This window comes from Nerophis ophidion, linkage group LG08 (genome assembly GCF_033978795.1).
Source record: "Nerophis ophidion isolate RoL-2023_Sa linkage group LG08, RoL_Noph_v1.0, whole genome shotgun sequence".
NCBI lineage: Eukaryota > Metazoa > Chordata > Actinopteri > Syngnathiformes > Syngnathidae > Nerophis > Nerophis ophidion.
The window spans coordinates 13,355,864-13,372,372 of NC_084618.1; the positions used below are offsets into that span (position 1 = coordinate 13,355,864).

A 16,509-nucleotide genomic window follows, 5' to 3' on the forward strand; every position below is an offset into this window, starting at 1 on the left:
TAGTGGACTCTCCTATTTCTGGGTCTGAGGTCGCTGAGGTAGTTAAAAAGCTCCTCGGTGGCAAGGCCCCGGGGGTGGATGAGATCCGCCCGGAGTTCCTTAAGGCTCTGGATGCTGTGGGGCTGTCTTGGTTGACAAGACTCTGCAGCATCGCGTGGACATCGGGGGCGGTACCTCTGGATTGGCAGACCGGGGTGGTGGTCCCTCTCTTTAAGAAGGGGGACCAGAGGGTGTGTTCCAACTATCGTGGGATCACACTCCTCAGCCTTCCCGGTAAGGTTTATTCAGGTGTACTGGAGAGGAGGCTTCGCCGGATAGTCGAACCTCGGATTCAGGAGAAACAGTGTGGTTTCCGTCCTGGTCGTGGAACTGTGGACCAGCTCTATACTCTCGGCAGGGTTCTTGAGGGTGCATGGGAGTTTGCCCAACCAGTCTACATGTGCTTTGTAGACTTGGAGAAGGCATTCGACCGTGTCCCTCGGGAAGTCCTGTGGGGAGTGCTCAGAGAGTATGGGGTATCGGAATGTCTTATTGTGGCAGTCCGCTCCCTGTATGATCAGTGTCAGAACTTGGTCCGCATTGCTGGCAGTAAGTCGGACACGTTTCCAGTGAGGGTTGGACTCCGCCAAGGCTGTCCTTTGTCACCCATTCTGTTCATAACTTTTATGGACAGAATTTCTAGGCACAGCCAAGGCGTTGAGGGGTTCCGGTTTGGTGGCCACGGGATTAGGTCTCTGCTTTTTGCAGATGATGTAGTCCTGATGGCTTCATCTGGCCGGGATCTTCAGCTCTCACTGGATCGGTTCGCAGCCGAGTGTGAAGCGACCGGAATGAGAATCAGCACCTCCAAGTCCGAGTCCATGGTTCTCGCCCGGAAAAGGGTGGAGTGCCATCTCCGGGTTGGGGAGGAGACCCTGCCCCAAGTGGAGGAGTTCAAGTACCTAGGAGTCTTGTTCACGAGTGGGGGAAGAGTGGATCGTGAGATCGACAGGCGGATCGGTGCGGCGTCTTCAGTAATGCGGACGTTGTATCGATCCGTTGTGGTGAAGAAGGAGCTGAGCCGGAAGGCAAAGCTCTCAATTTACCGGTCGATCTACGTTCCCATCCTCACCTATGGTCATGAGCTTTGGGTCATGACCGAAAGGATAAGATCACGGGTACAAGCGGCCGAAATGAGTTTCCTCCGCCGGGTGGCGGGGCTCTCCCTTAGAGATAGGGTGAGAAGCTCTGCCATCCGGGAGGAGCTCAACGTAAAGCCGCTGCTCCTCCACATCGAGAGGAGCCAGATGAGGTGGTTCGGGCATCTGGTCAGGATGCCACCCGAACGCCTCCCTAGGGAGGTGTTTAGGGCACGTCCAACCGGTAGGAGGCCACGGGGAAGACCCAGGACACGTTGGGAAGACTATGTCTCCCGGCTGGCCTGGGAACGCCTCGGGATCCCCCGGGAAGAGCTAGACGAAGTGGCTGGAGATAGGGAAGTCTGGGCTTCCCTGCTTAGGCTGCTGCCCCCCGCGACCCGACCTCGGATAAGCGGAAGATGATGGATGGATGGATGGATGGAAGGTTCGATTCCCGCTTCCGCCATCCTAGTCACTGCCGTTGTGTCCTTGGGCAAGACACTTTACCCATGTCCTCCCAGTGCCACCCACACTGGTTTAAATGTAACTTAGATATTGGGTTTCACTATGTAAAAGCGCTTTGAGTCACTCGAGAAAAGCGCTATATAAATACAATTCACTTCACAATTCACTTCATATATAAATACATGTATGCATTCATATTTCTATTTAATATATATAAATAAATATGCATGAATATGTGGTTAAATATATTTTTTGGTGTATAGATAAATATATATCCATATATATGTATATTTATATGTATATTTTTGGGAAAATATATATATATATTTTAAATATATATAAATACTTACACAAAAATATGTGGTTGTATATATTTGTTTTACATGGATATATATATATATATATATATATATATATATATACACATATATATATATATATATATATATATATATATATATATATATATATATAAATAAATATGCATGAATATGTGGTTAAATATATATTTTTGTGTATAGATAAATATATATGCATATATATATGTATATTTTTTGAAAATATATATATATATATTTTAAATATATATAAATACTTATACAAAAATATGTGGTTGTATTTATTTGTATTACATGGATGGATACATATATATATATTATATATATATATATATATACACACATATACATAACAATGTGGTTTTATATTTTTTTGTGTATAGATGAATAGATATATGCATATATGTATATGTATATTTATATGTATATATTTTATGGAAAATATATATATTTGTATACATGTATTTATATATATATATTTACATATATATTTTTTCAAATATATATACATAAATATGTGGTTGTATATAGTTTTATTACATAGATAAATACGTATATATGCATTTATACACACGCACATATATATATACATATCTATATATACATATATATGTATATATAGATATATATATATATATATATATAGATATAGATATATATATAAATATAAGTATATATATATATATTTGTTATCCATCCATCCATCCATTTTCTACCGCTTATAAAAAATATGTTATATATAAATATTAAAAATATAAATATGTTTTTAATATACATATACACATATGGATGGATACATACATATGCCAACCAAAAGGTTATTTAGGATAAGCTAAACATCTGTTCAGTATTTTAACATAAAAGTGTTTGATTGTGAGGCCTTAAAAGCCACAAAATGCAAGGGGTCCATCAGACCCACAAACGCTGGCTGAGTAACAACAATATGAACAATACACAAGTCTTAAGTTAAATATCTTGTCTTTGCAGTCTATTCAATTGAATATAGGTTTTATATTATTTATTAGCCTCGCACATATTAGTTATTTACGTAGTTGTTTGTATTTTAATTTCATCGAACAAAGAAGGCACAGTCTAGTCAAATTCCTGCCGGGCAAATAAGGCTGACTCAGATATGACTGATAAGAATTAGGATACAAGTCAAGGCTTTTTAAAATTGTGGGCCCCGGAATAAATTACAGCAGCTGAGTAGCCCAGTCCTACTTGATGACTCGGTTCTTTTGCGGGCCGACTGGTGCAGTGCGTGACCATGCAACTCAGCACAAGTCCGCAATAAGAGTGTGGTGTGTATTCCTGCAAATATAAACACTAGGAAGACACAACGCAAGAGCTGGGTGACAAAACAACTAGCGATGTGACCCTTGTGAACGAATCAAGCCTTTTGAATGGCTCTTTTAAGTTGTTTTTTTTAATGTACTGACTGGACTGGAAATGAGTCAGTCAAAAAAAACATAGCAGGATTTGTATTCACTTTTTTCCAAATCAGTTATTTTCTTTATTATTATTTATTTGCTAGTTTGTATTTGCATTGTTGTCACATTTTTCATGCTCGTTCTGAGAATGCCCGATCAAGCAACAAAAAAAAATGATCTATTTATTATTACGCACAGTCCACAGTTTTCATATGATCGGAACCGTTCAAGTATTAAAACGTTTGGTTGACAGGGCGGCATAGAGTGGCCGTGCCAGCAACTTGAGGGTTGCAGGTTCGATTCCCGCTCCTGCCATCCTCGTCACTGCCATTGTGTCTTTGGGCAAGACACTTTACCCACCTGCTCCCAGTGCCCACCCACACTGGTTTAAATGTAACTTAGATATTGGGTTTCACTCTGTAAAGCGTTTTGAGTCACTAGAGAAAAGTGCTATATAAATAATTGCAAACTCCCCAAAAAATGTAATTAAAATATCCCAGATTACCCAGAGTTTCCATACTTCCGGGACATTTTCCCTATTGAAAATGAATGGGCTAACATTAAAATATTTCTTACCCGATTCGAACCGTTCCACACACTCTACTCACTTTGGAAAATCAAACTAGCATTTTCCAAACTCCAAAAAATTTCCAGGAATTCCCAGACTTGATTGACCTTTTCTTGGAAAGTTTTCACAGTCCGCATTTTTTTCAACCGTTTTTGAGTATTCCACCGTCAAAACATTACTCTAAGTTGAGAGAACAGAAGCGCCTACTTTTTTTTCGGACAAATTCCCGGTTTTCCCGAAATTCCAGGAATTCCAAAATACCCATTCTCAACCCAAACTGTTACTACATCAAAATTTGTCAACCGATTCCGAAAATTCAACACCCATTTATATCAACTACGATAATTGTGCTTGTATCAATTTTTTAAAATAATTCCAGGTTTTACCGAAATTCCCAAGTTCAAAAAAATTCCAGGAATTCCAGGAATTTCCAGAATTCCCAGCCGTAATTTACCTTTTCTTGTAAGGTTTTCACAGTCCACATTGTTTCAACTGTTTTGAAATATTCCACCTTCAAAAAATTCCTCCTAGTTGAGACAGCAGAAGCTCCTATTTTTTTTCCGTACAAATTTGCGATTTTCCTGAAACTCCAGGAATTCCGAAATACCCATTCTCAATTTAAACTGTTACTACGTCAAAATTTGTCAAACGATTCCAAAAATTACAACACCAACCCATTCATGTCATCTTGGGCAATTGGGCTCCTATCGATATTTTCAAAAATTCCAGGTTTTCCCGAAATTCCCAAATTTCCACGAAAATCCCATTCAAATAGTTCTACAATGCCCTATGTTCTCAAAATGTTGCGGCATTTTTAAACCCGATTCTGACCTTTCAACCATTGACTCACACTACTCTTCCGATACATCCAACGGAAAACATGTTTCCCCTTGTCCAGTCCTTAGTGGATTTAACATAATAGTGTGAGAGTCCAGTCCATAGTGGATTTAATATAATAGTGTGAGAGTCCAGTCCATAGTGGATTTAACATAATAGTGTGAGAGTCCAGTCCATAGTGGATTTAACATAATAGTGTGAGAGTCCAGTCCATAGTGGATTTAACATAATAGTGTGAGAGTCCAGTCCATAGTGGATCTAACATAATAGTGAGAGAGTCCAGTCCATAGTGGATCTAACATAATAGTGTGAGAGTCCAGTCCATAGTGGATCTAACATAATAGTGAGATTCCAGTCCATAGTGGATCTAACATAATAGTGAGAGTCCAGTCCATGGTGGATCTAACATAATAGTGAAATTCCAGTCCATAGTGGATCTAACATAATAGTGAGATTCCAGTCCATAGTGGATCTAACATAATAGTGAGAGTCCAGTCCATAGTGGATCGAACATAATAGTGAGAGTCCATAGTCCATAGTGGATCTAACATAATAGTGAGAGTCCATAGTCCATAGTGGATCTAACATAAGAGTGAGAGTCCATAGTCCATAGTGGATCTAACATAATAGTGAGAGTCCAGTCCATAGTGGATCTAACATAATAGTGTGAGAGTCCAGTCCATAGTGGATCTAACATAATAGTGTGAGAGTCCAGTCCATAGTGGATCTAACATAATAGTGAGAGTCCATAGTCCATAGTGGATCTAACATAATAGTGAGAGTCCAGTCCACAGTGGATCTAACATAATAGTGAGAGTCCATAGTCCATAGTGGGGCCAGCAGGGGACCGTCCCAAGCAGAGACAAACAAAACAAGGATTCCAATACCGAGCCAGTCTTTTGAACGGTTATTTGAAAGGAAGGGTTCCTCAAGACCTGGCTCCCTTCAAAGAGCCAAACACCCCATTTCAACAAGTTATTCCTTTAATGACATGTGGATGAAGGTGGACACAAAGTCCGTTTCTCACAGCTGATGCCAATCAAAAAAGGGAACAAATCACAACAACCTCTTAAATAGATTCGATCCCATTGTGCAGACTTGGTTCAGGTCTGTAGCCAGAGCTTGCATGAAGTCAATTACCAGTCCGATGTTGAGTAAAACCAAGTCAATGATCAATCATATCACATGATGGCTTTATGGTCACCTGGTGACAACAACACCCCTTCTCACAATGTTTAAATACCCTGAAGGCATGACAATATATTATAGTTATTGCACTTTTTTGTTTTGACGACGTTTTAATCAATGTCAGGTTGTGACAGTGATTTGACCATTGAATTTTGGTCATTTCCCAGCCAATATTTGACAACACAAATACAATGTTGAAAAAACATGCTTTTTGACGACGTTTAATCAATGTTGGATTCCATCGGTGAGTTGACCGTTGAATTTTGGTATTTCCTAAACAATATTCAACAACACAAATACAACCTTGAAGCAATATGATATTTCAATCAATGTTGGGTTCCAACGTTGATTTGACCATAGAATGTTGATCATTTCCCAACCAATATTCGACAACACAAATACAACGTTGAAACAACATGCCCTTTTTACAATGTTTAATCAATGTCAGGTTGTGACGTTGATTTGACCATTGAAATTTGGTAATTTCCCAACCAATATCCTACAACACAAATACAACGTTGAAACAACATCCTTTTTGACCACATTTTGAATCAATGTTGGGTTCTGAAGTTGAGACCATTGAATCTTGGTCAGTTTCCCAACCAATATTCTACAACACAAATACAAAGTTGAAACAACATGCTTTTTGACAACGTTTAATCAATGTTAGGTTGTGACGTTGATTTGACTATTGGAAATTCGGTAATTTTCCCATCCAATATTCTACAACACAAATACAACGTTGAAACAACATGCTTTTTGACAACGTTTAATCAATGTTGGGTTCTGTCATCGATTTGACCATTGAATTTTGGTCATATCCCAACCAATATCCCACAACTCAAACATAAAGTTGAAACAACATGCTTTTTGACACGGTTTAATCAATGTTGGGTTCGAACGTTGATTTCACCCTTGAAATTTGGTCAGTTTCCCAACCAATATTCGACAACACAAATACAACGTTGAAACAACATGCTATTTCACGACATTTAATCAATGTTGGGTTCGAACGTTGATTTTACTGTGGAATTTTGGTCATTTCCAAGCCAATATCCGACAACACAAATACAACATTGAAAAAACATGCTTTTTGACGACGTTTAATCAATGTGAGGTTGTGACGTTGATTTGGCCATTGAAATTGTATCATTTTCCCAACCAATATTCGACAACACAAATACAATGTTGAAACAACATACTTTTTGATGACGTTTCATCAAGGCTGTGTTCTAACGTTGACTTGACCATTGAATTTTGGTCATATCCCAACCAATATCCTACAATTTAAACGTAACGTTATAACAACATGTTTTTGACGGCGTTTAATCAATGTTGGGTTCTAACGTTGATTTGACCATTGAAATTTGGTCAGTTTCCCAACCAATATTCGACAACACAAATACAACGTTGAAACAACATACTTTTTGATGACGTTTCATCTAGGCTGTGTTCTAACGTTGACTTGACCATTGAATTTTGGTCATATCCCAACCAATATCCTACAATTTAAACGTAACGTTGAAACAACATGTTTTTAACGGCGTTTAAAGAATGTTGGGTTCTAACGTTGATTTGACCATTGAATTTTGGTCATTTCCTAACCAATATTCGACAACACAAATACAACGTTGACAAAACATGCTTTTTGATGACGTTTATTCAATGTCAGGTTGTAACATTAATTTGACCATTGAACTTTGGTCATTTTCCTAACCAATATTCGACAACACAAATACAAAGTTGAAACAACATGCTTTTTGACGACATTTAATCAAAGTTGAGTTCTGACGTTGATTTCACTGTTGAATTTTGATACAAACCCCGTTTCCATATGAGTTGGGAAATTGTGTTTGATGTAAATATAAACGGAATACAATGATTTGCAAATCATTTTCAACCCATATTCCGTTGAATATGCTACAAAGACAACATATTCGAAGTTAAAACTGATAAACATTTAGAATTTGATGCCAGCAACACGTGAAAAAGAAGTTGGGAAAGGTGGCAATAAATACTGATAAAGTAGAGGAATGCTCATCAAACACTTATTTGGAACATCCCACAGGTGTGCAGGCTAATTGGGAACAGGTGGGTGCCATGATTGGGTATAAAAACAGCTTCCATGAAATGTTAAGTAATTCACAAACAAGGATGGGGTGAGGGTCACCACTTTGTAAGCCAATTGTCGAACAGATTTAGAACAACATTTCTCAACGAGCTATTGCAAGGAATTTAGGGATTTCACCATCAACAGTCTGTAAAATCATCAAAAGGTTCAGAGAATCTGGAGAAATCTCTGCACGTAAGCGATGATATTACGGACTTTTGATCCCTCAGGCGGTACTGCATCAAAAACCGACATCAGTGTGTAAAGGATATCACCACATGGGCTCAAGAACACTTCATAAAACCGCTATCAGTAACTACAGTTGGTCGCTACATCTGTAAGTGCAAGTTAAAACTCTACTACGCAAAGCCAAAGCCATTTATCAACAACACCCAGGAACGCCGCCGGCTTAGCTGGGCCTGAGCCAATCTATGATGGACTGATGCAAAGCGGTAAAGTGTTCTGTGGTCTGACGAGTCCACATTTCAAATTATATTTGGAAACTGTGGACGTGGTGTCCTCCGGAACAAAGAGGAAAATATCCATCCGGATTGCTATAGGAGCAAAGTTCAAAATCCAGCATCTCTGATGGAATGGGGGTGCATTAGTGCATTTGTGAAGGCACCATTAATGCTGAATGGTCCATACAGGTTGTAGAGCAACACATGTTGTCATCCAAGCAACGTTATCATGGACGCCCCTGCTTATTTCAGCCAAACAATGCCAAGCCACGTGTTACAATAGCGTGGCTTCGTAGTAAAAGAGAACGGGTATTTTCCTGGCCGGAAAATGTGTGGTGCATTATGAAGCGTAAAATACGACAGCGTAGACCCCGGACTGTTGAATGACTGAAGCTCGACATAAAACAAGAATGGTAAAGAATTCCACTTTCAAAGCTTCAACAATTAGTTTCCTCAGTTCCCAAACGTTTATTGAGTGTTGTTAACAGAAAAGGTGATGTAACACAGTGGTGAACATGCCCTTTCCCAACTACTTTGGCACGTGTTGCAGCCATGAAATTCTAAGTTCATTATTATTTGCTAAAAACAATAAAGTATGAGTTTGAACATCAAATATTTTGTCTTTGTAGTGCATTCAACTGAATATGGGTTGAAAAGGATTTGCAAATCATTGTATTCCGTTTATATTTACATCTAACACAATTTCCCAACTCATATGGAAACGGGGTTTGTAATTTCCCAACCAATATTCTACAACTCTGAGGTGGCGACTTGTCCAGGGTGTACCCCGCCTTCCGCCCGACTGTAGCTGAGATAGGCGCCAGCACCCCCCGCGACCCCAAAAGGGAATAAGCGGTAGAAAATGGATGGATGGATGGATGTATTCTGTTTATATTTACATCTAACACAATTTCCCAACTCATATGGAAACGGGGTTTGTCATTTCCCAACCAATATTTTAAACTCTGAGGTGGCGACTTGTCCAGGGTGTACCCCGCCTTCCGCCCGACTGTAGCTGAGATAGGCTCCAGCGCCCCCCGCGACCCCAAAAGGGAATAAGCGGTAGAAAATGGATGGATGTATTCTGTTTATATTTACATCTAACACAATTTCCCAACTCATATGGAAACGGGGTTTGTAATTTCCCAACCAATATTCTACAACTCTGAGATGGCGACTTGTCCAGGGTGTACCCCGCCTTCCGCCCGACTGCAGCTGAGATAGGCGCCAGCGCCCCCCGCGACCCCAAAAGGGAATAAGCGGTAGAAAATGGATGGATATTCTACAACTCAAACATAATGTTGAGACGACACGCTTTTTTTAACGACGTTTAATCCACGTCAGGTTCAAACTTTGACTTGACCATTCGCGTTCGGTCATTTCCCGACCAACAACGCGGATCCAACGTCGGGACGTCATTTTACAAATATTTCGCAACCTTGTTTCGAAGTCACTTTTAAAGGACGTTTCAATCTCTAATGCCTTAATCGGAGCATTTTTGTAATTCTAAAACAATCACGCGGCTCTTCTAATAACCCAAATCTGACATGTGCGCTGTTGTTGCTTGTTGTTGCTTGTTGTTTTTTTTTTTTTATCTAAAAAAATGATATATATTAGCTTTGGCTCTGAAATGGAAAAATATGCAAAATTCCTTGATTATTTTTTTTTAAGTGTAAAACAAATCACCTGCAATAAGCTCTGCAGCGTGGAATCGTCACAGTACACACACACACACACACACACACACACACACACACCGGCTTGACCTGTTGTTGGCGACTTACCAGATTTCGGTGGGTAACGGTACACCGAACTGGATGGAATGTCCACTTCTTCCACGCCTATATTTTGTCTGCTTGCAAAAGCCCCCATCTCCGGTCAAATAATGACAACAACAAGCAAAAAAGGACCATATGGATCCCCAGGATCTCTGCGCCCAGGTTCGCTTATTTATTCCGGATCATCTAATCCAGTCGGTGCTGCCCTGTCCATTTCTCAACGGGACCGACCACCCCCCCCTCCACCCCAGCGTCCCGGGGATTAGTAGTTGTTCGCTGGGTTGTTTATCCCAAACCACGGCGGGGTTTGCGTGGAGCAGCAGCGGGATTCCCTTTAAAAACAAACAAACGCAGTCATGTTGCGCCAAAGTCCCGCGGCTCGGATTTTGACGATCGGTTGCGGGATGCTTGGTCCTGCTTGAATCCTGTCAAAGACGTCTGTGAATCCCCGTGACGTCACCCGGTCTAAAAAAAAAAAAAAAAAAATCAGGACCTTGGTTTTGGCGCAGTCCACACTCTCTCTCTCCTGGAGCCACCCCGGCGGGAAGGCCCACGTCGTGAATCGAGCACACATACAAAAAAAACAAAAAAAAAACGCTAAACCTAACCTGTGACAACACGATAAATAACGTACTTTGAGCTAAACCAATGCGGTTTGTGTTTATTTAAAAAACGATTACAAAAAATCCAGACCTTGTTTTTTCTCTCTCGTCCTTTCTCTGGCAAGGAGCCACCCCGGCGGGAAGTAACGCGTCGTGAATCGAGCACACGCTAACGCTAACCCTAACCTGTTAGCAACACGCTCGCTGTGGAGAAATAAGTTATTTTGAGTTCAGCCGTAAGGTTTGTGTTGATTTTAGAAATAAAGATAGAAGAATCGTTTTAAGTGGAAACGTATTATGAGAGTGAGTCGAGAAGGCTAGCCAGAACAAAGGCGGAGAAATAGTGCGGTAGTTATGCCTCCTCGTTGTTAGGGGGCAGTAGAGAGACCAAACTCAACATAGATATCTTGTAAGGGTGCGCAGCATCGAGCGCTACTGCCTACTGGCGCTGACGAGACGCGGGGCCGCCATCTTGGAGTGGTGATCCGCTCCACTCAGTGCGATTCAGCAATGCTTTTAATTCATTTTACCTCACTTAATACAACTGATTTTCACACGTTTTTTGGTCATACGTGTAGCTGTGATAAAGGACACATGTTTTGGTGTGTTGTATTATTCATAATTTGCTTAACAGTAATACAATATTCTTATATGCTATAAGTGACCAGACGTCTGTGATCCAAACTGGGAATATAATCCCAGAGAAGGGGACAAAAACGGTCAGGTATTTTTAAGTTTTAATTCATTTTACCTCACTTAATACCACTAATTTTCACACGTTTTTTGGTCATACGTGTAGCTGTGATAAAGGACACATGTTTTGGCGTGTTGTATTATTCATAATTTGCTTAACAGTAATAGAATATTCTTATATGCTATAAGTGACCAGACGTCCGAGATCAAAACTGGGAATATAATCCCAGAGAAGGGGACAAAAACGGTCAGCTATTTTTAAATTAAAGAAACAATATGATTAGGTTATATATACATGAGTATATCATACATAAACAATGTATGAATACATTAGATGTATATATATATATATATATATATATATATATGCATCCATCCATCTTCTTCCGCTTATCTGAGGTCGGGTCGCGGGGGCAGCAGCCTAAGCAGGGAAGCCCAGACTTCCCTCTCCCCAGCCACTTCGTAACCAGCTCTTCCCGGGGGATCTAGAGGCGTTCCCAGGCCAGCCGGGAGACATAGTCTTCCCAACGTGTCCTGGGTCTTCCCCGTGGCCTCCTACCGGTTGGACGTGCCCTAAACACCTCCCTAGGGAGGCGTTCGGGTGGCATCCTGACCAGATGCCCGAACCACCTCATCTGGCTCCTCTCGATGTAGCGGCTTTACTTTGAGTTCCTCCCGGATGGCAGAGCTTCTCACCCTATCTCTAAGGGAGAGCCCCGCCACACGGCAGAGGAAACTCATTTCGGCCGCTTATACCCGTGATCTTATCCTTTCGATCATGACCCAAAGCTCATGACCATAGGTGAGGATGGGAACGTAGATCGACCGGTAAATTGAGAGCTTTGCCTTCCGGCTCAGCTCCTTCTTCACCACAACGGATCGGTACAACGTCCGCATTACTGAAGACGCCGCATATATATATATATATATATACCTGCACTGGCTTCCTGTGCACTTAAGATGTGACTTTAAGGTTTTACTACTTACGTACCATATGTCCCGGCAAGAAATCTGCGTTCAAAAGACTCCAGCTTATTAGTGATTCCTAGAGCCCAAAAAAAGTCTGCGGGCTATAGAGCGTTTTCCGTTCGGGCTCCAGTACTCTGGAATGCCCTCCCGGTAACAGTTCGAAATGCTACCTCAGTAGAAGCATTTAAGTCTCACCTTAAAACTCATCTGTATACTCTAGCCTTTAAATAGACCTCCTTTTTAGACCAGTTGATCTGCCGCTTCTTTACTTTTTTCTCCTATGTCCCCCCCTCCCTTGTGGAGGGGGTCCGGTCCGATGACCGTGGATGAAGTACTGGCTGTCCAGAGTCGAGACCCAGGATGGACCGCTCGTCGGGACCCAGGATGGACCGCTCGCCTGTGTATCGGTTGGGGACATCTCTACGCTGCTGATCCGCCTCCGCTTGAGATGGTTTCCTGTGGACGGGACTCTCGCTGCTGTCTTGGATCCGCTTGAACTGAACTCTCGCGGTTGTGTTGGAGCCACTATGGATTGAACTTTCACAGTATCATGTTAGACCCGCTCGACATCCATTGCTTTCGGTCCCCTAGGGGGGGGGGGGGTTGCCCACATTTGAGGTCCTCTCCAAGGTTTCTCATAGTCAGCATTGTCACTGGCGTCCCACTGGATGTGAATTCTCCCTGCCCACTGGGTGTGAGTTTTCCTTGCCCTTTTGTGGGTTCTTCCGAGGATGTTGTAGTCGTAATGATTTGTGCAGTCCTTTGAGACATTTGTGATTTGGGGCTATATAAATAAACATTGATTGATTGATATAGATATATATATATATATATATGTATATATGTGTGTATTTTTTAAAGTTATTAAGCAGTGGCACAAACATTCAAGTCATTTCCAAAACAGAAAGTGCAAGATTGTCAGAGACATTTTAAATCTCAAATAAAAATGAGCTGCATTATAGGAAATCAAATAGTATTCGTCTTTCACTATGTGGTATGTTATTACGGACGTTATTAAATTCTCTTCATTCTCTAGCGAGTGAATTTTCAAATGATGCTACGTATTAGCAATAATGCTACTTTTTATAGCATTATTTCCCCCCCCCCCCACACTTGACAAATTACGGTTGTCTGTTCGACTTGAAGCCGAACCACCGCTAGATGATGGACCCCCTGCTGTTTTTATTGGGAATTAAGTCTTACTTCATTTGTTACCAGATTCGCACCTTCTTTCTCTCGTATTACGACTCAGACCGTCCATCACAGATAACATTACCCAGTCTGCTACCTCTCTGTTGGGCGAGGGCGTATATGTATGTGACAGATGACGTGACGCGTTTAAGTTTGTGCGCCTGCTTGTCTGTGAGAAGGAGAGATAGGAATGAGCGAGAAGAGCCTGTAGTGTATTACCTGCAGCAAAAAGCAACTGCGTGAGAACGTATACTCAAATTTTACGATAGTCATTTTCTATATCGCACAGAGACAAACCCGCGATATATCGTATATATCGATATTTTGCCCAGCCCTAATATATATATATATATATGTAGGTGTGAGAAAAATCACAAGACTACTTCATCTCTACAGAACTGTTTCATGAGGGGTTCCCTCAATCATCAGGAGATTTTAATGGAAGCATTCACATACAATGGTTTATATAGAGCACAGAGTGGGTGGGTACAGGCAGGCGTAGGGGCGTGGTGATTGGCTCATGTGTTACCTAGGAGGTAAGTTTCCGTCTGTGGCGGCATGTTGAAATTATTTCACTGCGCTTGTTGAGGGATGACAGATCTGGATGATATATAATAAACAGTTTCTCTTTCAAGCATAGGTTGCATCTTTTATTACCACTGTTGTAAGGTGTGCTGGATGCAAGAATTTGCCATGTTATTGAATATTCAACATTATTGTCTTTGAGGTTCCAAATGTGTTTGCTGAGTTCTGTAGAATTCCGCAAAGTCTGGTTTCTAAAGGAAGCGTTGTGATTATTCCATCTTGTTTTGAACGCTCCTTCGGTTAATCCTACGTACGTGTCGGATGTGTTAATGTCCTTGCGTGTTACGCCCCTACGCCTGCCTGTACCCACCCACTCTGTGCCCTATATAAACCATTGTATGTGAATGCTTCCATTAAAATCTCCTGATGATTGACGGAACCTCTCATGAAACAGTTCTGTAGAGATGAAGTAGTCTTGTGATTTTTCCCACACCTACATATTGCGCTCTACCACGGTATCGAGCACTATTCTCTGGATAATCCAATCAAGACATATATATATATATCTTAGGGACATATAGACCAGTGGTTCTCAACATTTTTTCAGTGATGTACCCCCTGTGAACATTTTTTAATTCAAGTATCCCCTAATCCAGGGGTAGGGAACCTATGGCTCTGGAGCCAGATGTGGCTCTTTTGATGACTGCATCTGGCTCTCAGATAAATCTTAGCTGACATTGCTTAACACGGTAAGAAATGAATAATTCCGCTGGTAATCACAGTGTCAAAAATAACGTTCAAAATATAAAACATTGTCATGCATTTTAATCCATCCATCCGGTTCCTACCGCACCTGTTCAAGAAGTCGCAATAACGGTAAGAATTATTTTATTTATCGTTGGTTTGCTTAAGAATAACAATGTTATTAAAAACGTATAAGAGACTTATTATCCTCTAGAAATGTTGGTTTTACTTAAAAATGCACGCATATAGTTGTATTCAGTGTGAAAAAAAATATATCATATGGCTCTCGCGGTAGAAAATGGATGGATGGCTCTCACAGAAATGCTTTTTAAAATATTTGGCTTGTATGGCTCTCTCAGCCAAAAAGGTTCCCGACCCCTGCCCTAATCAGAGCAAAGCAGTTGGAAAAAAAGAAATAAAGAAGTAAAATACAGCACTATGTCATCAGTTTTTGATTTATTAAATTGTAAAACAGTGCAAAATATTGCTCATATGTGGTGGTCTTTCTTGGACTATTTGGAAAAAAAGATATAAAAATAACTAAAAACTTGTTGAAAAATAAACAAGCGATTCAATTATAAATAAAAATTCCACGATGGGTAAAATTTTTTTTTAAACTTCGGGAAAAAAAACTAGCCACCGGGAACTGATTTTTATTGGTTTTAACTAGGGCTGTGAATCTTTGGGTGTCCCGCGATTCGATTCAATATCGATTCCTGGGGTCACGATTCGATAATATATTGATTTTTTTCGATTTGATTCTCGATTCAAAAATGATATTTTTCCGATTCAAAACAATTCTGTATTCATTCAATACATAGGATTGCAGCAGGATCTACCCCAGTCTGCTGACATGCTAGCAGAGTAGTAGATTTAAAAAAAAAATAAAAAACTTTTATAATTGTAAAGGACAATGTTTTATCAACTGATTGCAATAATGTAAATTAGTTTGAACAATTAAACGAACCAAAAAAATGACTTATTTTATCTTTGTGAAAACATTGTTGTCAAGCTTATGAGATGCCATGCAAGTGTAAGCCACTGTGACACTATTGTTCTTTTTTTTTTATTTTTATAAATGTCTAATGATAATGTCAGTGAGGGATTTTTAATCACTGCTATGCTGAAATTATAATTAATATTGATACTGTTGTTGATAACATTCATTTTTCATATTTTCATATTCATATTCAGTTTTCCTTGCCCTTATGTGGGCCTACCGAGGATGTCGTAGTGGTTTGTGTTGTGGTTTGTGCAGCCCTTTTCGATCAGTTGATCTGCCGTTTCTTTTCTTTTTCTCCTATGTCCTACTCTCCCTTGTGGAGGGGGTCCGGTCCGATCCGGTGGCCATGTACTGCTCGCCTGTGTATCGGCTGGGGACATCTCTGCGCTGCTGATCCGCCTCCGCTTGGGATGGTTTCCTGCTGGCTCCGCTGTGAACGGGACTCTCGCTGCTGTGTTGGATCCGCTTTGGACTGGACTCTCGCGACTG

General features: G+C 40.6%; 1 protein-coding gene and 1 long non-coding RNA gene across 2 annotated transcripts in view; both read right to left on the minus strand.

Annotated features, from left to right (window-relative positions):
• Positions 1 to 10,836, minus strand: part of rnf157 (ring finger protein 157) — a 79,550-nt gene extending 68,714 nt beyond the window's left edge. Inside the window, 1 exon segment of the mRNA XM_061907732.1 lies at positions 10,300 to 10,836. Coding sequence (XP_061763716.1) covers positions 10,300 to 10,387 — 88 coding nt within the window. The 5' untranslated portion in view covers positions 10,388 to 10,836.
• The window catches only part of LOC133557340 (uncharacterized), a 252,154-nt gene that overhangs the window by 68,714 nt on the left and 166,931 nt on the right, over positions 1 to 16,509 (minus strand). The gene's annotated exons all lie outside the window — the stretch shown is intronic.